Raw genomic sequence first — 26,207 nt, forward strand, 5'->3', positions numbered from 1 at the left:
GTCTAACTAGTGTTAAATATGAAATAGCCAAGTAAATTTGGCAATGAATTTTCTTTTCTTAAACAGCTAGCTAGCTCGTTTTTCTGCTCTAAAGTTGACATTAGTCACATCCCTCACGTCATGGGAATCATTTATGTAAAGTTGTAGACTAGATAGTTATTGTCAAAAGTAGACTATTATCGCCTGTTAATGGAGTTTTCTCCATCATATATATATATATATATATATATATATATATATATATATATATATATATATATATATATAGCGCCTATATATTATTTATTTATTTTTTTTAACTCACAAATTATTAGGGCCCGAGCACTTACAGTGCGAAGGCCCTATTGTATCTGTAGGAATTTTTATTATTCATTTATTTTTTTTCTCGTTTTTATTTTTCTGCCGAAATGAGGGCCTTTTTTCCCCGTAAACGTGCTGCAAAAGTCACCAAATTTTGCACGCAAGCCCTGAGTGCTAGGGCCCGTTCATTGCTGCTTGCAGCTTTAATTTTGGTTAAAATTGCCTTTATTTCTTTTTTAGTTGGAGGACTCCCTGCAGTACCTCCGCGGCCCCCGTAGGGGTCGCGGACCCCCGGTTGAAGACCCCTGCTGTACACCAAACAAACTCCTTCAGCATAATAAACTGGTGGAAAGGGAAGTTCTGCCTCCTTTGTGTTTGGTCAACATCCCTGGCAACGGCTATCACACCTGAACCCTTACTCTCACCTACACCAGCTCAAATACACCTGCTCAAATAAACCAACACCAGGTCAAATACACCAACACCAGCTCAAATACACCAGCTCAAATACACCTACACCAGCTCAAATACACCTGCTCAAATAAACCAACACCAGGTCAAATACACCAACACCAGCTCAAATACACCAGCTCAAATACACCTACACCAGCTCAAATACACCAACGCCAGCTCAAATACACCTACACCAGCTCAAATACACCTACACCAGCTCAAATACACCAACACCAGCTCAAATACACCAACACCAGCTCAAATACACCAACACCAGCTCAAATACACCTACACCAGCTCAAATACACCTACACCAGCTCAAATACACCAACACCAGCTCAAATACACCAACACCAGCTCAAATACACCTACACCAGCTCAAATACACCTACACCAGCTCAAATACACCTGCTCAAATACACTTACACCAGCTCAAATACACCTACACCAGCTCAAATACACCAACACCAGCTCAAATACACCAACACCAGCTCAAATACACCTACACCAGCTCAAATACACCTGCTCAAATACACCTACACCAGCTCAAATACACCTACACCAGCTCAAATACACCAACACCAGCTCAAATACACCAACACCAGCTCAAATACACCAACACCAGCTCAAATACACCAACACCAGCTCAAATACACCAACACCAGCTCAAATACACCTACACCAGCTCAAATACACCTACACCAGCTCAAATACACCAACACCAGCTCAAATACACCAACACCAGCTCTAATACACCTACACCAGCTCAAATACACCAACACCAGCTCAAATACACCAACACCAGCTCAAATACACCTACACCAGCTCAAATACACCAACACCAGCTCAAATACACCAACACCAGCTCAAATACACCTACACCAGCTCAAATACACCAACACCAGCTCAAATACACCAACACCAGCTCAAATACACCAGCTCAAATACACCTACACCAGCTCAAATACACCAACACCAGCTCAAATACACCTACACCAGCTCAAATACACCTACACCAGCTCAAATACACCAACACCAGCTCAAATACACCAACACCAGCTCAAATACACCTACACCAGCTCAAATACACCTACATCAGCTCAAATACACCAACACCAGCTCAAATACACCAACACCAGCTCTAATACACCAGCTCAAATACACCAACACCAGCTCAAATACACCTACACCAGCTCAAATACACCAACACCAGCTCAAATACACCAACACCAGCTCAAATACACCAGCTCAAATACACCTACACCAGCTCAAATACACCAACACCAGCTCAAATACACCTACACCAGCTCAAATACACCAACACCTGCTCAAATACACCAACACCAGCTCAAATACACTAACACCAGCTCAAATACACCAACACCTGCTCAAATACACCTACACCAGCTCAAATACACCAGCTCAAATACACCAACACCAGGTCAAATACACCAACACCAGCTCAAATACACCAACACCAGCTCAAATACACCTGCTCAAATACACCAACACCAGCTCAAATACACCAACACCAGGTCAAATACACCAACACCAGCTCAAATACACCAACACCAGCTCAAATACACCAGCTCAAATACACCTACACCAGCTCAAATACACCAACACCTGCTCAAATACACCCACACCAGCTCAAATACACCAACACCAGCTCAAATACACCTACACCAGCTCAAATACACCTACACCAGCTCAAATACACCAACACCAGCTCAAATACACCAACACCAGCTCAAATACACCAACACCAGCTCAAATACACCTACACCTGCTCAAATACACCAACACCTGCTCAAATACACCTACACCAGCTCAAATACACCAACACCAGCTCAAATACACCAACACCTGCTCAAATACACCAACACCAGCTCAAATACACCTACACCAGCTCAAATACACCAACACCAGCTCAAATACACCAACACCAGCTCAAATACACCAGCTCAAATACACCTACACCAGCTCAAATACACCAACACCAGCTCAAATACACCAACACCAGCTCAAATACACCAGCTCAAATACACCTACACCAGCTCAAATACACCAACACCTGCTCAAATACACCAACACCAGCTCAAATACACCTACACCAGCTCAAATACACCAACACCAGCTCAAATACACCAACACCAGCTCAAATACACCAGCTCAAATACACCAGCTCAAATACACCTACACCAGCTCAAATACACCAGCTCAAATACACCAACACCAGCTCAAATACACCAACACCAGCTCAAATACACCAGCTCAAATACACCAACACCAGCTCAAATACACCAACACCAGCTCAAATACACCAGCTCAAATACACCTACACCAGCTCAAATACACCAACACCAGCTCAAATACACCAGCTCAAATACACCAACACCAGCTCAAATACACCTACACCAGCTCAAATACACCTACACCAGCTCAAATACACCAACACCAGCTCAAATACACCAACACCAGCTCAAATACACCTACACCAGCTCAAATACACCAACACCTGCTCAAATACACCAGCTCAAATACACCAACACCAACTCAAATACACCAGCTCAAATACACCTACACCAGCTCAAATACACCAGCTCAAATACACCAACACCAGCTCAAATACACCAACACCAGCTCAAATACACCTACACCAGCTCAAATACACCAGCTCAAATACACCTACACCAGCTCAAATACACCAGCTCAAATACACCAACACCAGCTCAAATACACCAACACCAGCTCAAATACACCAACACCAGCTCAAATACACCAACACCAGCTCAAATACACCTACACCAGCTCAAATACACCAACACCTGCTCAAATACACCAGCTCAAATACACCTACACCAGCTCAAATACACCAGCGCCAGCTCAAATACACCAGCTCAAATACACCTACACCAGCTCAAATACACCAACACCAGCTCAAATACACCAACACCAGCTCTAATACACCAACACCAGCTCAAATACACCAACACCAGCTCAAATACACCAACACCAGCTCAAATACACCAACACCAGCTCAAATACACCAACACCAGCTCAAATACACCTACACCAGCTCAAATACACCAACACCAGCTCAAATACACCAGCTCAAATACACCAACACCAGCTCAAATACACCAGCTCAAATACACCAACACCAGCTCAAATACACCAACACCAGCTCAAATACACCAACACCAGCTCAAATACACCAACACCAGCTCAAATACACCAACACCAGCTCAAATACACCAACACCAGCTCAAATACACCTACACCAGCTCAAATACACCAACACCAGCTCAAATACACCAACACCAGCTCAAATACACCTACACCAGCTCAAATACACCTACACCAGCTCAAATACACCAACACCAGCTCAAATACACCAACACCAGCTCAAATACACCAGCTCAAATACACCAACACCAGCTCAAATACACCTACACCTGCTCAAATACACCAACACCTGCTCAAATACACCTACACCAGCTCAAATACACCAACACCAGCTCAAATACACCAACACCTGCTCAAATACACCAACACCAGCTCAAATACACCTACACCAGCTCAAATACACCAACACCAGCTCAAATACACCAACACCAGCTCAAATACACCAGCTCAAATACACCTACACCAGCTCAAATACACCAACACCAGCTCAAATACACCAACACCAGCTCAAATACACCAACACCAGCTCAAATACACCAACACCTGCTCAAATACACCAACACCAGCTCAAATACACCTACACCAGCTCAAATACACCAACACCAGCTCAAATACACCAACACCAGCTCAAATACACCAGCTCAAATACACCAGCTCAAATACACCTGCTCAAATACACTTACACCAGCTCAAATACACCAACACCAGCTCAAATACACCAACACCAGCTCAAATACACCAGCTCAAATACACCAACACCAGCTCAAATACACCAACACCAGCTCAAATACACCTACACCAGCTCAAATACACCAACACCAGCTCAAATACACCAGCTCAAATACACCAACACCAGCTCAAATACACCTACACCAGCTCAAATACACCTACACCAGCTCAAATACACCAACACCAGCTCAAATACACCAACACCAGCTCAAATACACCTACACCAGCTCAAATACACCAACACCTGCTCAAATACACCAGCTCAAATACACCAACACCAGCTCAAATACACCAGCTCAAATACACCTACACCAGCTCAAATACACCAGCTCAAATACACCAACACCAGCTCAAATACACCAGCTCAAATACACCTACACCAGCTCAAATACACCAGCTCAAATACACCAACACCAGCTCAAATACACCAGCTCAAATACACCTACACCAGCTCAAATACACCAACACCAGCTCAAATACACCAACACCAGCTCAAATACACCTACACCAGCTCAAATACACCAACACCAGCTCAAATACACCAGCTCAAATACACCAACACCAGCTCAAATACACCAGCGCCAGCTCAAATACACCAGCTCAAATACACCTACACCAGCTCAAATACACCAACACCAGCTCAAATACACCAACACCAGCTCTAATACACCAACACCAGCTCAAATACACCAACACCAGCTCAAATACACCAACACCAGCTCAAATACACCAACACCAGCTCAAATACACCAACACCAGCTCAAATACACCTACACCAGCTCAAATACACCAACACCAGCTCAAATACACCAGCTCAAATACACCAACACCAGCTCAAATACACCAGCTCAAATACACCAACACCAGCTCAAATACACCAACACCAGCTCAAATACACCAACACCAGCTCAAATACACCAACACCAGCTCAAATACACCAACACCAGCTCAAATACACCTACACCAGCTCAAATACACCAGCTCAAATACACCTACACCAGCTCAAATACACCAACACCAGCTCAAATACACCTACACCAGCTCAAATACACCTACACCAGCTCAAATACACCAGCTCAAATACACCAACACCAGCTCAAATACACCAACACCAGCTCAAATACACCAGCTCAAATACACCAACACCTGCTCAAATACACCAACACCAGCTCAAATACACCTACACCAGCTCAAATACACCAACGTGTACCAACCTAAATCCATCCAGGAGGCAATGTGCAGCCGCTGCAGACCGGCTTAATTAAAAAGTGTCTGATATGGAGCCGACCGGCAAACATTCACATTCAAAAGGCTTCTAAAATCACTGAGTAGTTTAATTAAAGCACACAAAGCCCTGATGGCTATCTGTCAGCTCTGCCAGTCTCAGTGAGAGTGAAGGGCTCTGGATGTGACAGCTGAGAGGACTTCAACGTGTAGCAGAGGATGTTTTCAAGAGATAACAACCCCCTGTCACACCCAGAATACAGAACACGACCAAGACTCTGTCTCAATGAATTTCATTATCTCATTTAAAGCACCAAAAGGGGGAAAGATTTAAATAAAATTGTTAACAACACCAGAATCCTCCTGGAGACAAGCTTTTAATGATACAGATGCTCTTGTCTGCCGGTTGATGAAATGTAAAATGACTGGCAGCTGCACAGACAATAAAACTGCTGCAAGACGAGCAGAGAGGCTGAAGGAAAGAGACACTTTACTGAAGGAAAGGCACGGTAGAGAGACGAGCAGAGAGACGAGCAGAGAGACTGAAGGAAAGGCAGAGAGACGAGCACAGAGACGGCAGAGAGGCTGAAGGAAAGGCCCCGCAGAGAGACGAGAGAGCTCCATCTCCTCCATCTCCTCCTGCGCCCTCAGGACGGTCCCTGTTTACTCCGCCTGCAATCAGGCCAGTTACACAATACTCTGCGTCACGTAGAATGTTTCTTTGTACCTTTTTTAAAATTGTGATATGTTTTGTTTTAGCATGGAGCTAAAACAAAGTTCAAAATTCAGATGGGAATAAACATGTAGATATGCACATTTATTAATATATGTAGATATATAGATGTATATTATGGATATAGATATGTTTTATGTAGGTATGTACATGGATATATTGAGTTGTATTATATGTACAGTATTTGTGTATCTATATCTCTGTTAATATATACTGATTTATAGTTATATGTAGATAGGATATATTTATAGTAATTTTGATGTATATAATTGGAGGTAAATATATGAACCAGTATATATAGCATATCTATTCTTATATAGTTATTCAAGTATATTGTTATACCATTGCTGTCTATTGTTCTCTATTATATTGTATTATTATAGTAAAGTAATGATCATGTAATACTATGCAATATAATTACTTCTATTAGTACATACATACATAGTAGCACAACTAAATGCTGGGCGTTTGTTTTCTTTTGTTTGCCTTGATTTGTTTGATTTTGACTATATTTATATATTCATATAATTGAGTATTATATCACTGTATAGAACAGTTATTAAAGTAGGTATGTGTGTTTTATAAGTAAACTTATTGAAACTCTTGTTATATGTAAGAATGTATGTAGATTCAGGGGTAGGACTGGATAAGAGTTTACTTCATTCCTACTCCGTTTCGAGCACGTTGGTGGATCCGTGAGGTCTGACCTGTCAGAGTTTGACTCTTCCCCCCCAGTCATTCAGTTTCTGTTTTTCCCCGCCTGTGTCCCATCTGCCCTGATTGTCTGCACCTGTGTCTCGTTGTGTCTCGTTATCCCCTGTGTATATCTGGTCTTGTCATGCCCTTGCTCCTTGTGGTTCCATACTGTGTTTTCCTCCATGTGTCCTGCCTGTTTTTGCTCCAGTTTCTTGATCCCTGTTTCCGTGAGTTTTTGATCCTGCTAAGCAGCGCTTGGTTTTTTGGTTCTTGCTCTTTTTTGTTGGAATTAATAAATCCTTGTTTTTTTTAGAACTCCTGCCTCCGGCCTCCCACTCTCTCTCCTGCACCTGGGTCCTCACCACACCAGCCTGACATGACCAAGTGCTGTACATATATATATTTGTATTCTGTTTTTTTACTTTTTTTTGTACTCTTTTTTTTTATAATGCATGTTCGAAATAAAATCTTAAAATCAAATTCAAATCAAGACAGAAGCAGTTGTGTTGCAAGAAATATAATGCACGGGGGGAATAAACAAAAATCACACCCTCTTTGGAAAACTTTTGCCATCTCATCTCCCGGTTGGAAAAATGCCTCAAGAGACAAGGGCCATCGCCTTCCTACACTTGAACACGCTTCCATAATGACACTCACACACACACTCACACACACTCACTCACACACACACCAGCTCTGTGTGTCCCAGATACAGCAGCGACGGTTTCCAGCCCATTGACTGCAGGCTCATCGTGAGCTGGTCTTAGCAGATAGGCCAGCTGGGCCCAGCACTGACACACCACGTCCTCCGGCTACACACACCACCCTGCACACACAACCCTGCACACACAACCTGCAAACACACCCCTGCACACACAACCCTGCACACACACACACCCCTGCACACACACCCTGCACACACAACCCTGCACACACACCCTGCACACACAACCCTGCACACACAACCTGCAAACACACCCCCGCACACACACCCCTGCACACACACACAACCCTGCACACACACAACCCTGCACACACACAACCCTGCACACACAACCCTGCACACACACCCCTGCACACATAACCCTACACACACACACAACCCTGCACACACACCCCTGCACACACACAACCCTGCCCACACAACCCTGCACACACACAACCCTGCACACACAACCTGCAAACACAACCCTGCACACACACAACCCTGCACACACAACCCTGCACACACACCCCTGCACACACACCCCTGCACACACACCCCCACACACACACCCCTGCACACACACACAGCCCTGCTACACCGTGGAAACGGGCTGCCGTGGAAACGGGCAGCTCCCTGCGGAGCCGCAGCGCTCATTCCGCCTCTATTGTCCCCGCGGATACGGACTGACTCAGTGGTCCTTTGAAAGCTGAGTGTTGTTTAGGGTCAGAGGGGTTAGTTCTACGCAGACACACACACACATGCACTCAAACACACACCCACACACATGGAGTGCCCTTGATGATGATAATAAGGGCATTTAGGGGCCGTCTCTGGAGACTGGCAGGTGACTGAGGGGTAATTTTCACTGTGAAAAGGCCGATGATTGGCTCTGATTGGGATAATGATCACCATTATTGTCATTACAGCATGAAATGGCTCACAGTGAAGGAGAATTTTAAAAAGGCGCATTCGTTTTGGTCTTTTTTTTGCTTTGGAAAACTCAGGAACATGAGATATTAAAGATGTTAAATATATTTGTTTGTCTCAAGGAAGCCATTATTCAGACAGATGAAACGTTTGTGAAATCAGGCCGCTGAGAATTTGGAAATGGAGATATTTGTCATCTTTGTGGTTTTGTCCTTTGTTGTTGTTGAAGTCTCTTAGTCTGATGTATCGACTGAAGCTAATGTTCCTATCAAATCTAGCCCATGGGTTGTTCCTCACCACGGCCAATTACACAAGAAAATGTCTCTTATTTCCCCTCATCCTTCTGCTCCTCTCTCCCTCCTCAAAAATGAATTTCACTCTCCTTTTTCATCCATTTTCATTTATTTTGTTCTATTTATTCATGCTTTTTCTCTGCACAAAGTGTGTCCATATTATCCCGTTCTTTTTTGTCCTTTGTCAGATTTCCCTTCAGTGCATTGTTTTCTCAACCCCCCTTCCTCCTCCTCCTCCTCCTCCTCCTCCTCCTCCTCCTCGGAGACTTTATCTCCCTTCTTTCTATTCAAACTCAGAGATGCTGCAGTCTTTGTTTGAATATTTACTAAAACACCCTGGCACCCTCTCCACTCCTCTTTGGAGAGGAGGAGAGGAGGGGGCTTGTCTTGGTTTGGGTGGAGCTGGTGCTGGCTCCACTTTGATTTGATTTGAGTTGAAGATTTTTTATTTCCAACATGCAAACCGATACAAAAAACTATACTAAAAAGTAAAAAACAGAACACACTTACCTACTTTAATAACTGTTCTATACAGTGATATAATACTCAATTATATGTATATATAAATATAGTCAAACTCAAGCAAATCAAGGCAAACAAAACTAAACTAAACAAACGGCCAGCATTTAGTTAGAAGTAATTATAATGCAAAGTATTACATTATCATTACTTTACTATAATACTACACTATAATAGAGAACAATAGAAAGCTATGGTATAACAATGTACTTGAATAACTATATAAGAGTATATATGCTATATATACACTGGTTCATATATTTACCCCCAATTATATACATAAAAATTACTATCAATCTATATATCAACATATCTATATATAACTATAAATCTTCCATCCATCCATCCATTATCTATACCCGCTCTTACTATAAATCAATATATATTAATAGAGATATAGATATATAAATACTGTACGTATAATACAACTATATATATATATATATATATATATATATATATATATATATATATATATCCATATACATACCTACATCTAACATATCTATATCCATAATATACATCTATATATCTACATAATAAATGTTCATATCTGCATGTTTATTCACATCTGTATTTTTTATATAAAATGTTTTGTTGTATCTTTTTTTAAATGGTGATATGTTTTATCTTTGTTTTAGCGCCATGTTCAGACTGTTCCACAGTTTCACTCCGTAGGTCGACATGCAGAAGCTCTTCAGTGTTTCTGTTGAGAACTTTAAATTTAAACTAATCCCTGAGGTTGTTCCTCCCTCTCTTTCAAAAAATACATAGTATATGTCCCGGTAATTATATATAATAATCTTTGCTTTGAGCATTAGTTGTGCTGCAAGATCCAGAAATGTTAGTGATTTGGATTGTAGAAATAATTGCTGAGTTGTGTATAATTCTTTGGAGTTATGTGATAAGTGGTACCACAAATCCCTTTGAAATCAATGTTTTGATATATTTTTGTCTAATCTTTGCAAAAGATAATTATATAAAATCTGGAACAATCTGGAATTTGGTGACGACAGTTGAATATTATAAAAAGAGATAATCTATCCTCCCTCTTCTACAGTCATCTTTCAATGAGCCGATCTGTGAATCTTCATCTTCTTAATCTTCTTTAGGATTCTATAGAAGCCACCAGGCTTTTTCCTTTCCTTGCATGTTATTTCAATGTTTTTTCATTTATTGTTCAATTTGTCTTATTTTGCTAAATAAATAAACTAAACTAAACTAAAAATGAATGATTACTGCTTTTTAAAAAATCTAATCTAATCTTTTTTACATGTTCTAATTTTGAGAGGGCATTATGGGATTTATATTCTCTTTTTTCTGTTATTTCATAGACGAAATGACTTAATACACCAATTAATTTATCTCTAAGTCAAATACAGTAACAAATGAAATGATAACAGTCGGCTCTGAACATAAAAATATAGTTTCCGGATTTTTCACATTGAGGAACTTCAAAGATGACATTTTTCACTAAACGTAATGCCAGTTCACTTCCAGTAAAAATGCGTTTGAATGTGTTGTAAACGTTCAATGTGAGTGTTTGTTTGTGTGTATCATTCTGATATTACTGATATGTGATCAGACCACAAACTAAAGGTTTATTTATAGCCAGTGTGTGCATGGTGTGTGTTTGTTTCTCTGTGTTGGGAGTGTAGCAGATGTGGCTCCTGGACTGTCAGACTGGGCCACCGTGTTAGTCTGACCCCAGATCAATATGCAATCTAACCAGCCCTGGGGCCTCGCTACAGTACAGCACTGTGGCAACCCCAAACATGTCAATACGCAGGCTGTACGGGACAAACAAAACACTTTATATAACTGGCTTCAGTGGCCGTTGTGACCTGTAGCGGAGTAATCTGAGGGGATTTAACTCCAACACGCCGGGATACGCGTTAGCTGAAGGCTGTTCCCAAGAACTAACAAACAGGACATCTCAGTCGTCCCATGGTGACTTTCTAAGTATGAATTATTATTATTATTACGTTTATGGAACAGGGACAAATGTATCAAACATTATTTCATAAAAAATACAGAACAGATGTCATTCATACAGGTTTCTAGCCAGAGCTAATTTGCAACCCCTGTCCCTAGTTAGGCCTTTACTTAAAATCCAAAAGCAGAGTTAAAACAGTACAAAACCATTAAAATACAAAACATGCAAAACATAATAAAGACGATACAAAGACAAAAAGCAAAAACACAAACCAGATAAGGACAGAAAACTAAAATAATACAGTGGTACAGTATGTTAAAGTCAATGTTCACAAGCTTGTTTCAGTTTCAGCCATTGTTTTACTTGTTGCTAAAAACCTTGAGCTCTGTCAGTATTTTGATTTCAGGTTCAGTGTATTCCATAATTTGGTACCTATTACCGAGAAGGATGACTGTCCAAATGTTGTTCTGCGTTTTGCTATCCTACAATTACTGCTTGTTGCAGCCCTAGTTCCAATTCCACTGTTTTGTTTGTTTGAGTATTTCTGGGGCAAAGGTTATTCACACATTTGAAAATAAGTTTTAAAAATGAGAAGCCTACAAAACTGTCAAAACTTAATAGATTGTGTTTTTTGATAATTTGGCAGTGATGCCATCTTACATCTTACAGGTTTTCCATCCATTACTTTCAGTGCCTGTTTATATAACAAACTAATAGGTGTAAGTGTTGTCCGATTAGCTTGGCCTCAAACAGTTATACAATATGATAAATGAGAAAATATCATGGCATGCATGAACTGTTGTGCTGCCTTAAGGGGTATATATTGTCTAACAGCAGTGTCTTGGCCTGGCACGGAGAGGAGGACGCACTTACATGTTGGTGTTAGCCGTGGAGGTGAGCCACTCTCCCGCCAGGCCGATGATGTCCAGACCAGAAGATAACTGGTTGAAGAAGCGCGGGTGACCTGCAACAAACACATCGTTATACGTCACAGTTTGCCATATAGTCACAGGAAACAGCTGGGAGCTACAGTATGTGTGTTTCCAGAACATTTTGAAAATGTATGTAGTACCCACAATGCTTTGTGCTTGCTTAAGATGGGAAACCACAATCAGTGTGTTTACATGGGAAGTTTAATTCCTCTTTAATTCAAATCCGATTTAAAATGAGTAAAAATTACCATGTAAACACCTAATTCCGAATGAAAATAGCCATTCCGAATTAAACGTAATTCCGAAGTAAGTGGCTGGTTTATTCTGATTTTAAATCTGAATAGAATAATTCTGTGATCATGTTTACACTCATTCCTCTTTAAATTAATTCTGGTCTTTCTTTCTGCTCGTTCTCTCGCCCGTCTGTCTCCATGATCTTATATTCCACGCTGGGCTGGTTTTCCAAACAAAGTTTCCAGATGCAGCAGCAGTAAACGCTGGTCAAGAGCAGAGACATTTATTTAATAAATGGAAATAATTAAAAGAACAGATGGAAACAGGAAACATAAACATTGTCAACTTTTCAAAGTTGTAGCGGCTAAGTTAGTTTTTCTTCCGGTAGTTTAACTTCCGGTCCCCCCCCTATCCAATCAGAACCTTCCCAACCTCCAGACCTGGAGAGGAATTGGAGAAAGACCATCAAACGTGTTTTCCATGTAAACCTCAATTCAGAATGACTATTTCCATGTAAACTCGAAGGAAAATAGTTTAATTCTGAATTATTTAATTCGGAATAATTCATTCCGAATTAAAAAACATCATGTAACCGTGGCCAATGAAGTGCAGATTTGATATAGTCTGCAGCGTTCCTTATGGAGACTGTTTTCTTGTCTTTTTTGATGTAAATGAAATGAAATTGATTCACCGAGTGGATTGGAATATTATTGGATTGGAATGAATTGGATTAAATTTAATTGGACTATATTGAGCGCGTTTGTCTTCAGTGTAAAGTGCCTTGAGAGGATTTTTTTGTTGTTGTAAATTGGTGCAATACGAATAAAAGGTCAAAAAGAGCAAATGCAAAGATTTTGAGACCAAAATCTACTCCTTATTATGAATATGGTTTTAGTAGATGCCACTTTTGTCATTTAGATTTTACTCTGTTTCCTGGTCAGCCATGATACCTGAGGGATCTGCCATGGCAGGTTCAGTGTAGCATAATTACACCCCTAACAGCTACAGTATATGACAGCCTTTTAGACTCTCAGGTGCTGACACACACAGAAACGCTGAGCCTGGAGCTCTGTAGCCTTGGTATTAAACATCTCCCATAATAAACAGATGCTTGTAAGCATTAACATGATATAACTAATGTAACACAACTAGTTTGACAGTGTTTCGAACAAGGGAGAAGGGGGAAAACAACTACAGGACTGTCTCAGAAAATTAGAATATTGTGATAAAGTCCTTTATTTTCTGTAATGCAAAAATGTCATACATTCTGGATTCATTACAAATCAACTGAAATATTTCAAGCTTTTTATTATTTTAATATTGCTGATCATGGCTTACAGCTTAAGAAAACTCAAATATCCTATCTCAAAATATTAGAATATTCTGGGAATCTTAATCTTAAACTGTAAGCCATAATCAGCAATATTAAAATAATAAAAGGCTTGCAATATTTCAGTTGATTTGTAATGAATCCAGAATGTATGACATTTTTGTTTTTTTAATTGCATTACAGAAAATAAAGAACTTTCTCACAATATTCTAATTTTCTGAGACAGTCCTGTATACTCTTTCAGCACCACGGACAGCTCCTCCACTCAGCGCTACCAAATCCAAACTAAGCCAGAAAATGTTACGAAGAGGAAGAGAAAAATATGGGTTTGAGGTTTGAGGTGAACTCCATCAGACACAGCTGCGTGATATATAACACCCAGGGGACAGTTTTAACAATTGCTATTTTTAACAGCTTGAATCCCCCTCAGGCAACACTTGGTTTAATAAGCCGGGAGGGGGAGGGGTCAACTAACCTACCAGGATAAGACAGTCATCTTCATTGACGTGCCTATCAAAAAAAAAACAACATTTTCACGGATTTATATTTTTCATTTGTATAATAGTTGTCCGGGCATTTACAATAAATTAAATGAAAACGATAACATGGACATTTTTAACTCTAAATTTACTGCATGTGAATTTCACTAATATAAATAGCTTATCCTAGAATGATATACTAAGATGATTTATATAACATTCAATTCAATTCAATTCAATTTTATTTATATAGCGTCTATTACAACAGAAGTTGTCTCTAGGATCTTTCCAGAGACCAGAACATAAACCCCAGAGCAATTATTACATAAACACTGGCAGGTAAAAACTCCCCTAGTGGGAGAAAAGCCTTAAGCCAAACAGTGGCAAGAAAAACTCCCCTTTAGGAGGGAAGAAACCTTAACAATATAAAGGTTGTCCTCAACAAACCTACTTTTGTTGCCTTAACCTGAAAGGCTTTCAATGTTTGCATAATAATTTATGCCTCAATAGAGGGAATGTGCATGACACAACAGATGCGGGTTACGCCAACTGAGTGTCAGAAAGACTGAGTGTCAGCGTAAACTTTCAGTTTTCACTCCAAAACATCTAAAATGGGAAAGAGCTGTTGTGCGATCGACTGCACTCATAGATTTAGCAAGAAATCGGAGTTATCGTTTTACAGACTGACGAAAAATAACCTTAAGAGAGACAAATGGATCGCTGCAATTCACAGAAACAACTGGATTCCAGGCACCGAAACGTGGATTTGTGGTTCCCATTTTGTATCAGGTAATGTTGGATTCTTGGGTAGCTAACGTTAAACGGTCAAATCATAAAGTTCGGTGTCCTCATCACTTTAATTTCTACAACAAATCCTGCCTTGAAGTCGGACCAAGCGTCAAGACTTTTGTAAGCCTTCAAGCTTTGCTTCGTGTATTTCCCCGGCGTAGAAATTAAGTACATATAAATATCTGATATGTGGCCAAATATTAATGTCCATGGACCACTGGTTCTTGGTAACTGTACCAAATATTAATGTCCATGGACCACTGGTTCTTGGTAACTGTACCAAATATTAATGTCCATGAACCACTGGTTCTTGGTAACTGTACCAAATATTAATGTCCATGGACCACTGGTTCTTGGTAACTGTACCAAATATTAATGTCCATGGACCACTGGTTCTTGGTAACTGTACCAAATATTAATGTCCATGGACCACTGGTTCTTGGTAACTGTACCAAATATTAATGTCCATGGACCACTGGTTCTTGGGGTAACTGTACCAAATATTAATGTCCATGGACCACTGGTTCTTGGGGTAACTGTACGGGTCACTGTCAAGTCCAACTGACGCTAATTTAAGCCGATAATCGTCTGTTATCCCGTCTTCTCCACTAGTTGCAGCTGTTTTTGCTGATGTTTTACCACTCAGTGTGAGTAAGGAGGCTGGTCCAGTGGGGAAGTGACGTCAATGCAGACCCTCTATATCAATTTTGTTCTGGATCCCGCCAGCTCGGGGGTCGGAAACCCGCGGCTCTAGAGCCGCATGTGGCTCTTTAGCGCCGCCCTAGCTTTTTCAAAAATATTTGAAAATGGAAAAAGATGGGGGAGGGAAATATATTTTTTGTTTTGATATGGTTTTTGTTGGACAAACATGACATAAACGTTCTTAACGCTGTAAAAAAAATATTACATTTCAACATTTCTGTTTACGAAGATTTACGTCAGAGCCTGCGACACACATTTCTACCAGCAGGGCGGCGCCAGGCAGGTGGCTGTTGTAAACAAACCGGCCAAAGGGATTGTTTGCAAAGGGAAAAAGAATAAAATAACTGAGGAGAAAATAGGATTCAACGTTTCTTGGACCGAATCATTTGCATTCATTGCCTGAATGTTAATAATATAACTAATATAGATACATACAGCATGTGTTGCCTTCATTATGGGCCAGTCCCAATCCCCCCTTAGTGTCAAGGTTGACATTCCCCCAGCCTCCAGTTTGCCTTCAGTTTCTGTCTTGCCCCGCCTGTGTCCCATCTGCCCTGATTGTGTCTGCACCTGTGTCTCGTCATGTCTCGTTATCCCCTCAGTATATCTTGTCTTGTCATTCCTTTGTGCTCTGTCGGTCCGTACTGTGTCTTCCTCCATGTCTCCTCTTACCTTTTTCTTGATCCTGGTTTTTTGTTCATCCTGCTTTGCAGCGCCTTGTTTTGCCTTTTTGGAATAAACCCCTTGTTTTTGAGAACTACTGCCTCCAGCCTCCCTCTGTGTCCTGCACTTGGGTCCTAAAACAACCTAACCATGACACTTAGTCCTACTTTTCAGCACTACCCCTAAATTTTGCGCGTTCCCGTGAGGGTAGTGGTGTCCCAATTCCTCTTTGCATGTAGGGCTAGTGGACATAACGAGGGCTAGTGTGTATGAATCTAGCCCTTCACAGTGAGGGATTTCAGATTCTGACTCACCGACCGAGGGCCAGAAAGATTTCCCAGAATGCTTTACGTCATCATTTGCAGACTGAATCAAACAAAAAAACATGGCGGACATTTCTAATTTTTAGTGAATAAAATCAATATCTTGAGTTTCTGCATAAAAATGTGTTTTGATTACATTTCTAGCGAGAAATATATATTTTACTTTCATAATATTCTCTCAGTGAATGTACATAATCACTCGCTTGCTCGTTGTTGCGTTGTATCTTGAGATCTCGCCAGAATAAAGGCTGATTTATGGTTCCGCGTTACACCAACGTCAATTTAACGTGGAACCATAAATCAGCTCCCGAGCCGGCGGCTCTTCTCATCCCCGAAAACATCAGAGCAAATTTCTTAACAGGCGTTATTTGGATAAACTGAGCCCAGGTTGGGGATCTTAACGGTTACTTTTAGGCCTGATAAAATATTAAAACTTAATAAAGTGGCATATTAACAGCACTACAGCTGAAATTAAAACAGCTTTTATCTCTCAGCTTCCTGATATGGTGTGACGTATGTGCAAACGTAACTACACAGTCGCTTACGTACCCGAACGTAAACCACGCAGTGACGTAGCAAGTGGTGTCCCAATCCCTAGGGAAGATTACAACGGCCCTACGCCTGTGGCTTCATTTTTAGGGCTAGTGGTAGAAAGTAGGGGGTGTATAAGGCTTATACAAGACTTTTTGCGGCTCCAGACATATTTGTTTTTTGTTTTTTCGGTCCAATATGGCTCTTTCAACATTTTGTGTTGCCGACCCCTGCCCCAGCTGAATGTTTCCCCAGCCTCACCCTGCCGTAGTCCCGGCAGCGTCCCTGCTCACCTGTGCGGACCCCGTACTTGAGCGTGTCCCTGCAGTCCACCAGGATCTGCTCCAGGGACTCGGGCTGGTCGGACAGCTCCAGGTTGAAGCCCTCCATGCCCTCCAGGAGCTGGTGCGGGTGGTGGAAGTCCAGCACCTTGGTGGAGCGGTCGAACGTCTTCTTAACGTAGTTGGTGAGGATGTCCACCACCTCCAGCAGGAACTGCATGGTCGGCTCCTCCCCATTCTTGGCTGGAAGCAGGTCTGAGAGATGACGGGAAACAGGGCATGAATTAGACAAGGAAAGGTTATTTGTAGAACACAATTCAACACAAGGTCATTCAAAGTGCCTTACATCAACATTAAAAGCGGCAAGACACAATGAAATAGTAAATAACAAATAAAATGAAATAAAATGATAAGTAAAGAGGTAAAATAATAAAAAGCACAAGTTATTAAAAAGTAAGGGCAGTAGATACAGCAGGTACATGTCATTCTTAAAATGGCAAGAATTACATTTCTATACGGTCAAAACATACAAAGACCGGGTCAAATACAGGATTACAAAAGTAATCTGTAACAATTCGTACGGTGAATCAAACCAATTTGACAATTACGTCACTATGCCTGTATTCATTAAGCTTGGTGAAGGATTCAAATTCCAAGCCTCATATCTGTTGGAAAGTGAGCCAATATCAATTTGTCTTAAAAAATGTATATATAATTAAAATTCAGTCATTCATTAAGTCCAGTTTCATGTATGGCCTTATTTTGACATATCGGCTGTTCTAATTATAGTCATAATAGCTACAAGAGAACGTAAGCTTACGTCATCAGCTGCTCCTCCTACATGGGCATGAGAGGAGTCAGCAACTATTTTCTAAAGCAAAGGGTATAATACCTCCATTTTTTATTAACATTTTTAAATAAAATATCCTATTCAGCAAGAATCAACAGTATTTTGTTTGGACTGAGAGCGGGGTCATTGTTACCAAGTTGGACTCCTCAAGAAACTCAATTTTGAGAGGGTTTTAAATGATCTATTCATGCCATGGTTTGCATTTTTGGCTTAAAAGGGTTTTAACTGACACAGGTGTTATTAATGATAATAACTTTAACTGACACAGGTGTTATTAATGATAATAACTTTAACTGACACAGGTGTTATTAATGATAATAACTTTAACTGACACAGGTGTTATTAATGATAATAACGAAGTACCCTCAAAAGCTTGGTAAAAAACCAAAGCAAATGACACGAAGTGCCTTATTAATAAATAAGGGTAAGAGGTTACAACTAAGAATATTATAATAATAAAAATAAAATAAAATATTTTTTTTTTTTTTATGTACATCTGGACTCAAAGGGACAATGGGGATTGCTGGGAGGGTTGGGGTGTTGGGGTGGGGGAAGGATATTGCATATACTATAAGTATTTGAATATTACAGCCATACTATGCTTGTATTCTTTATTCTCTGTAACCTGTAACGCTGTAAACTACGGAATAGTATTAGAGCCAGGCAGGAGAAAAATAAAAATAATATTTTAGAGGAGGAAGATTTTTTTTTCATTATGCACTTTGAGAAAAAAGTCAAAATGTCGAGATTAATGTTGAAGTACAATTTCTAGAAAAAAGTCGAATTGTTGAGAAAAAAGTCGAAATGTTGAGATTAATGTTGAAGTACAATTTCGAGAAAAAAGTCGAAATGTCGAGAAAAAGTCAAAAATGTTGAGAAAAAAGTCGAAATGTTGAGAAAAAATTCAAAATTTCGAGATTAATGTTGAAGTACAATTTCGAGAAAAAGGTTGAAATGTTGAGAAAAAAGTCAAAATTTTGTGAATAAAGTTGAAATGTCGAGAAAAAAGTCGAAATGCCGAGATTAATGTTGAAATACAATTTCGAGAAAAAAGTCGAAATGTTGAAAAAAAAGTCAAATTTTCGTGATCAAAGTTGAAATGTTGAGAAAAAGTGCAAAATTTCGACTTTATTCACGAAATTTCGACTTTATTCTTGAAATTGTATTTCAACATTAATCTCAACATTTCGACTTTTTTCTCGACATTTCGACTTTTTTCTCAAAGTGCACAATAAAAAAAATCTTCCCCTCTCAAAATATTTTTTCTCCTGCATGGCCCTAATAGTCTTCCGTAGTAAACATATTGCTTAATGACCAATAAAAATGTGTAAAAGAAAAGAAAAGCTTATGTTAACAGATGTAATGATGCCCAGGACTAGGTTCTATAGGAGCGTCACCTCGGGCGAACAGGTTGGAGAAGTCGGTCTCGGTGCGGCGGAAACGCGCGTCCCTGTCGCTGTTGTCGCACGACAGCAGGTTCTTCTTCCCCTTCTCATCCAGGCTGTTGTTCTTCTGCAGAAATCCTAGAGTATTACACGGTGGAGAGAAAGAGTTATCCCCAAACACCTCCATCCCAACGCTTCAAATCTGGGCCAAAACAAAGAAAAACTCAAATAAATCCGACTGCGCTCTGAGCCAGGAGGAAGGGGAGGCCGCGCTTGGAAATGATTGTATGAAGTCAGTGTACTGGTCCCATCAGATGGTTCACTCTGAAATGCTGTCTGCTGCAGAGCCACATTTAAATAGGGCAAATTGACGCAAGAGCCCTATCGATTTTTGCTACCCTATCAAAAAATGCTACCTTTGTAGAGCTACAGTTTTACTGTTTTACTCCATAGCCCACTTTTCTTTATTGTGGTCACGTGGACAAGTGGTCCTTGTCTCTTTCCAGATCGTCATTGTAAAAAAGGATGTGTTCTTAATGACCTGCCTGGTTAAATAAAGGCCAATGACTGAATGAATATCAAATAAAGCGATAGAATTGGTTTTTATTCTCTTTATAATATAATAATGTTCACAAAGTGTAATGCAATTCATGTCATTTGAAAGATCAAATACTCAACATCGCATATTATCAATTTTAAATCAATATTTCAGGGGTAGCATATTTTGATAGTCCAAGATTTAATTTTAAAATCCCCAAATGGGTTAAGCGTAGAACTTGGGGGGAATAACAAACAAAAAAAAAGCAAATAAATTACTTTTCAATGGTGCATTTACTGCTGAACTGAGCATGATTTGATAGGATACATCCTATCAAATCATGCTCCCGTCACTTAATGCATTCAGGTAAGACGACTAATCAACTCACTGCCACTGTAGGATGAATGTCAGCATACTTACACCTCAATTTATCAATGTTAAATCAATATTTCAGGGGTAGCATAATTTGATAGTCCAGTAACATCCTATCAAATAATACTCCCTTTGAGGATGTCACCGTTAACAGCAGCGCGGACTGAAGGGATGCAAGAAATGATGGGCGTGGCAATCAAACTTGGTCAGAGAACCGGCTGTGACAGGGTGACATCACTGGGGCCCCCCTGGGTGCCCCTGGGTGGCCCTGGGTGGCCCTGGGTGCCCACCAACCCTCCCGCCCCCCCCCTGACCGCGTCCCTGTCAGCCTGCGGGCATGTCCCACAGCAGCTAAACACACATCCCATAAAGAAGAGTTAATGAAGGGTGAGAGCCCGCAGCAGTCTGCTCTGCCAGGCCAATGGGCTTTACACTTTATTACTTATCAGTTTCTGTGCGAGGTCCTATCGCGCACAAACATATGTCCTTAAATCACACCAGGGGCCGCTATGAAATATTACCTCTTTCTTTTTTTTTTTTTGCAAAAGACACTGTGTTTCTCCTTAAATCCTAAATAGAATATTCATAATCAATATCTGACACTCTCCAAACGCGATAACCTCCTTGACATTTCCACTTCGCTTCCATTCCAGTCAATTAAAATGTCATTTAGCCAGTCATAAAGTCTACCGATCCATTTCTAAAAAAGAAAAAAAGAACATGTTGATATCACACTTTTTCAGGCATTTAACCGGTTTGTATTTTGTATTTTCACATCCATCCTTCTCCCTGTCTACGGCAGGAGATGCACATTTGATTTTAAGTCATTGAAATAATCTGATTATTCAAAATGACATAAAAATACGTATTACACAATGTGCAAAATAGAAAGATTTACAATTTAATGTGACATTAAAATAGTAAATTATTTAAAATGCGTTAGTGCATTAAGCTCATTCGGCTTCACATTTTTTCTTCTTCTTTTTCTTCTTTTTTATTGTCTTGAAGGCGAACTGGAACAGACATGGAGGTTGAGGGGGGTTCTAATCCCTGCACCTACGGGCTAATGTCCACTGACCTTTGGAGGATGGAAACACAGCATGACAGTTGACCGTGCGCTTTTTCATATTTCTGGGGGCCTGGTCGGAATAATGATGATAATAACAATAATAATAATAATAATAGCCTAATAACAATAATAGCAAAGATAAAACGTGAGTAAAAAAAGAAAAAAAAAACGAACACCACACTTAATGAAATATGATACAAGTTACAACAACCTCTTCGCAAATGGCATTTAAAAGATGGGTTGAAAAAATATAACCTGAGAGGATGAATTTGCCCATTACTTACCGCAGATCTTCATCCCCAGTTTCCGTGTGCATCCGTGCATCCACGCATATTCGTAGGCTAAAACAGATTTATAATTTGAGTTTCTGCGTAAAAGGCCGCGGAAAACACGGCGGCGAGGCGGATGATGAGGCGGTGAGAGTCGGTGAAAGCGTGATGCGTGATGCTCCTGGCCAGGTGAGCGCATTTAACAAGCTTTTATTCATCATCACTGTTGTCTTTGTCAATCATATGCGTGTCTGTGATTATTTAATGGGGTAGCATATATATATATATATATATATATATATATATATATATATATATATATATATATATATATATATATATATATATATATATATATATATATATATATATAATCAACCCAGTTGTTTACCAGTAATGTATCCAACAGACAACAACATGAGTCTTAAAACATTTCCGATTTGAGCTCAGTCAATAAGGAGCGACAATGGCCCGCACGGTAAATCCCCGCCGGCTCACACACCCAGCCAAGGGGCGGACTGGAATTAACACCCGTGAAATAAGCTCACGGAGGAGGGCAGGAATTAATTGAGTGAAACACGGTATGTGACTGAAGAGAGCTGCTAATGTCTGTGGTCTGGAAGCCTATACATTGCAAGCTGCAAGCAGAAAGGTACTATACAGTACTATACACCATACACACCTCATGCAGTTACACACAACCAAGAGACATGCGAGAGCAGACATGGAGCAGCAACCCAAAGGGGACTAAAGTCCAGAAAAACAAAGACTGTAGAAATATCTGAGTTTACTAGAGAAACGCCATTCTGAGAGATGCATCATAGACACAGCAATCTGTACCGGGCGAGAGATGGAGCGTGGCGGGGAGATAATGGCAACATCCAGCAGAAGCAAGGCGAGCAAGTCAGACAAAACAAATATCTTTTTAATGCACTTTTTCTTTGCTGCAAATCACCTTTGAAATAAAATTCAATTCAATTCAATTCAATTCAATTCAACTCAATTCAATTCAATTCAATTCAATTCAATTCAATTCAATTCAATTCAATTCAATTCAATTCAATTTTATTTGCATAGCATCTAAGTTTCCAGAGATCACATGACCCCTGAGCAATTATTACATAAACATAACATAAACAGTGGCAAGAAAAACTCCCCTTTAGGAGGAAAGAAGAAACCTTGAGCACATGAGCTTTTTCAAATGACAATTGACGTCCAAATAAAACGCAACCAATTTAAAAAAAAAAAAAAAAAAAGAGAAAGAAAAACTCCAAATTCGATGAACAGAGAATATATATTTGTAGTTTGGCTGAAGAATGATGTTATTATTCCGCTGCGTTGCATCGCAAATATAACTGCTCAAGTGTTCAAGGGGTCAAGTCTGCGCTCTCGGTGATTAATTATGGTCTTTTAGGCTGCTTTAAAAGTAGAAAAGGACGAAGAATAAAGACCCAAGAGAAAAATCGAATCAAATCTTCTGATTATTTTCAGAATTAAACGGGAATCAATTTGGACTTTTTGTGCACAACTTTCTGAAATCATTGCATAGATCATGTGCGCATAGAATGAAGTCGGGGGGGAGGTCTTAATTCCCCCCCTCAAAAAATCATTAAAAAACATAGAAAGGTGTTTTTTTGGAGCATTTGAATAGACGGCGCTCCTTTGCAGGCTCTGCAGACGCGGACCTGAGCGTCGGCAGCTGTGATGGCTCTGTTTTTAACCGAGATGATTAACGACGGAGCCACAGCGCAAATGGCCCAGGCGAGACTGCTGTTATCAGACAGTGAAGGAGGGGATGGAGAGAACGAGAGAGGGAGAGACAGAGAGAGAGAGAAGAGTGGGGGGTAAAAGAGGTTTCAGTATTCGTGTTGACACACGATCGCACTGAAGAAGTGTCTTTGAGCAAGGCACCAAGGCTCTATCAGCCTGTTTCTGTTCTTTGAGCGCAACCTGCGCACTGAAAACAGACAGAGAAAAGAGTGTGAGGAAGGACCTACTTGCAGATGGAGGTCTTAAATTAGCCGAGTTGGGGTCCTGGTCCCCACCGGTGGCTCTCGGTTCAGACGTGGCCATTTCTCTTCTCTTATCTGATCTCCAACCGGGGGAATTATATACGGCTGGAAACAAAAACGGCCCCATTGTTAAGGCAGGTCCTAAATCAGCGCTTTGCAATCCAAACTAAAAGCATACATTCGGAATAGCTGCATTCAGATGAATCAGGCCAAGATTAGATCAGAGGATGATTCTTTTTTTGTGTCCCTGCGGAGCCAGTCACTTCGGAAGGGCAGTCGGCTGGAAAAGGGGGGTCGAGACGCCTAAATGTGCAGCAAATTACGCATGACGCACCGGGAAGGCACGCGGGAAGAATACTTTTGAGATAATTGTATTATTAATGCTTCTCAATATCTCCAACATAGAAAAAAAAAGAAAAAAGAAAAAAACCCACAAATGTCCCCAAGCCAATGCGTCCGATAATGTATAAAAAGGCATTGCGATAGATATTTTCAAAAGTGAATTTTGTGTAAAATCGTGTAAAATTGCGTTTCCCATGCGTATGATGTTTTTTTTGTTAAATCATTGGAAGCCTGTTTCTTTGACATATATCTTGAGCAGAACATATTTTAGGCTTCTGTGCCACGATTCTGGCAACAGTTGACACATCTGAGGGAGAAAATCAAGGAGATTACTATTGATATTATTTGAACTGAAATTATAGTATAGTAATTATAGTATTGACCATGCAACTAATGATTAATCAATAAATAGTCGATTTTTTAAAAAGCAGTTCAGTTCTGTCGTGCATGAAAGGCAGAAACAGACATCAATTAATTAGTCCTGTCACTCATCTGCAATAGTTCCTTCCAATGACAGAGACAATCCTATTATTTCTCATTATTGTTATTGTCATATTTTATCCATGGCTTCAATATGAAGAAACAAACGTCGAAACATTCACCCTTTCAGCCTGGAAAAATATGACGTGTATCAATAAAGCAGCGCAGCTGGAATTAAAGGAGGACAGCTTTACCTGCGCGCTCAGCCTGTCAAGTCCGGAGGAAACTCTTAACTAAATGTCGGAACTGCAAACCAAAAGGCGCGTCATGAAAGTGTCCAGTGGCGGCAGGGAAGGAAGAGGGTGGACTAAAAAAGATCCCATCCAGCGGAGCGCGAGTGACCCTTTTCTCCCTCAAGAATATTTGTATTCGTTATTTATACATCAGGCTCCTGCCGCCCATTGGTTTGTGCGTGAGTCACAGCCTTGACTCCCTCTGACGACTGGAACCTCCCTGAAGGCAGGAGAAATCTGAAGCTGCACGCCTGCGCATGTTCCTCTGCCTGGCTTCAGGTGACAGGATGCTGGGTGGGATTGTGAAATGTGTCTTTTGTAGAGCCAGTTTGATCACCATTCCTTTACATGCTTGGTCCAGTTCCAGAGTTATTAAAAGGTTTTTGAACCTCATCTGAGTTACTGTAATGGCATATGGTCGAACACTTTTCCCAGTTACCTTCTAAAACTTGAGAGCCTATAGAAAGTCATACAGTACGTGCTATGTCTTGGACTGCTATAGATGCTCCCACTCGCCCACTTTTCTATCACCATGGTCTTCTAAGACTTAGTGAATTCAATCTCTTCCATAATGCTTGCATAATGTTTGAAGTTGTAAATGGTCTAGAATGGTCTGGAATCGTAAAAAACGTATCAATTCCCATCCCTAGGTATGAGTGTTGTCTGCAGGGGCCCTCAGATCTGGAAC

General features: G+C 40.4%; 1 protein-coding gene across 3 annotated transcripts in view; it reads right to left on the reverse strand.

The window, feature by feature from the left end:
- Positions 1-25,653, reverse strand: part of LOC133453120 (glutamate decarboxylase 1-like) — a 37,616-nt gene extending 11,963 nt beyond the window's left edge. For 2 of the 3 annotated variants that reach the window (XR_009783290.1, XM_061732997.1), the window contains exons 1-6: positions 25,481-25,653; positions 24,450-24,569; positions 22,468-22,524; positions 20,217-20,342; positions 17,982-18,224; positions 12,579-12,669 (exon numbers count right to left, since the gene is read on the reverse strand). Coding sequence is in view for 2 of the 3 variants with exons in the window: in XM_061732997.1 (XP_061588981.1) it covers positions 12,579-12,669; positions 17,982-18,224; positions 20,217-20,342; positions 22,468-22,524; positions 24,450-24,525 (593 nt within the window). In the remaining variant the exon portion in view is untranslated. The remainder of the gene's footprint in view (positions 1-12,578; positions 12,670-17,981; positions 18,225-20,216; positions 20,343-22,467; positions 22,525-24,449; positions 24,570-25,480) is intronic. The other variant, XM_061732998.1, reaches the window with a different exon arrangement.
- Positions 25,654-26,207: the final 554 nt, after the last annotated feature.

The sequence above is a fragment of the Cololabis saira genome, chromosome 10 (assembly GCF_033807715.1).
Source record: "Cololabis saira isolate AMF1-May2022 chromosome 10, fColSai1.1, whole genome shotgun sequence".
NCBI lineage: Eukaryota > Metazoa > Chordata > Actinopteri > Beloniformes > Belonidae > Cololabis > Cololabis saira.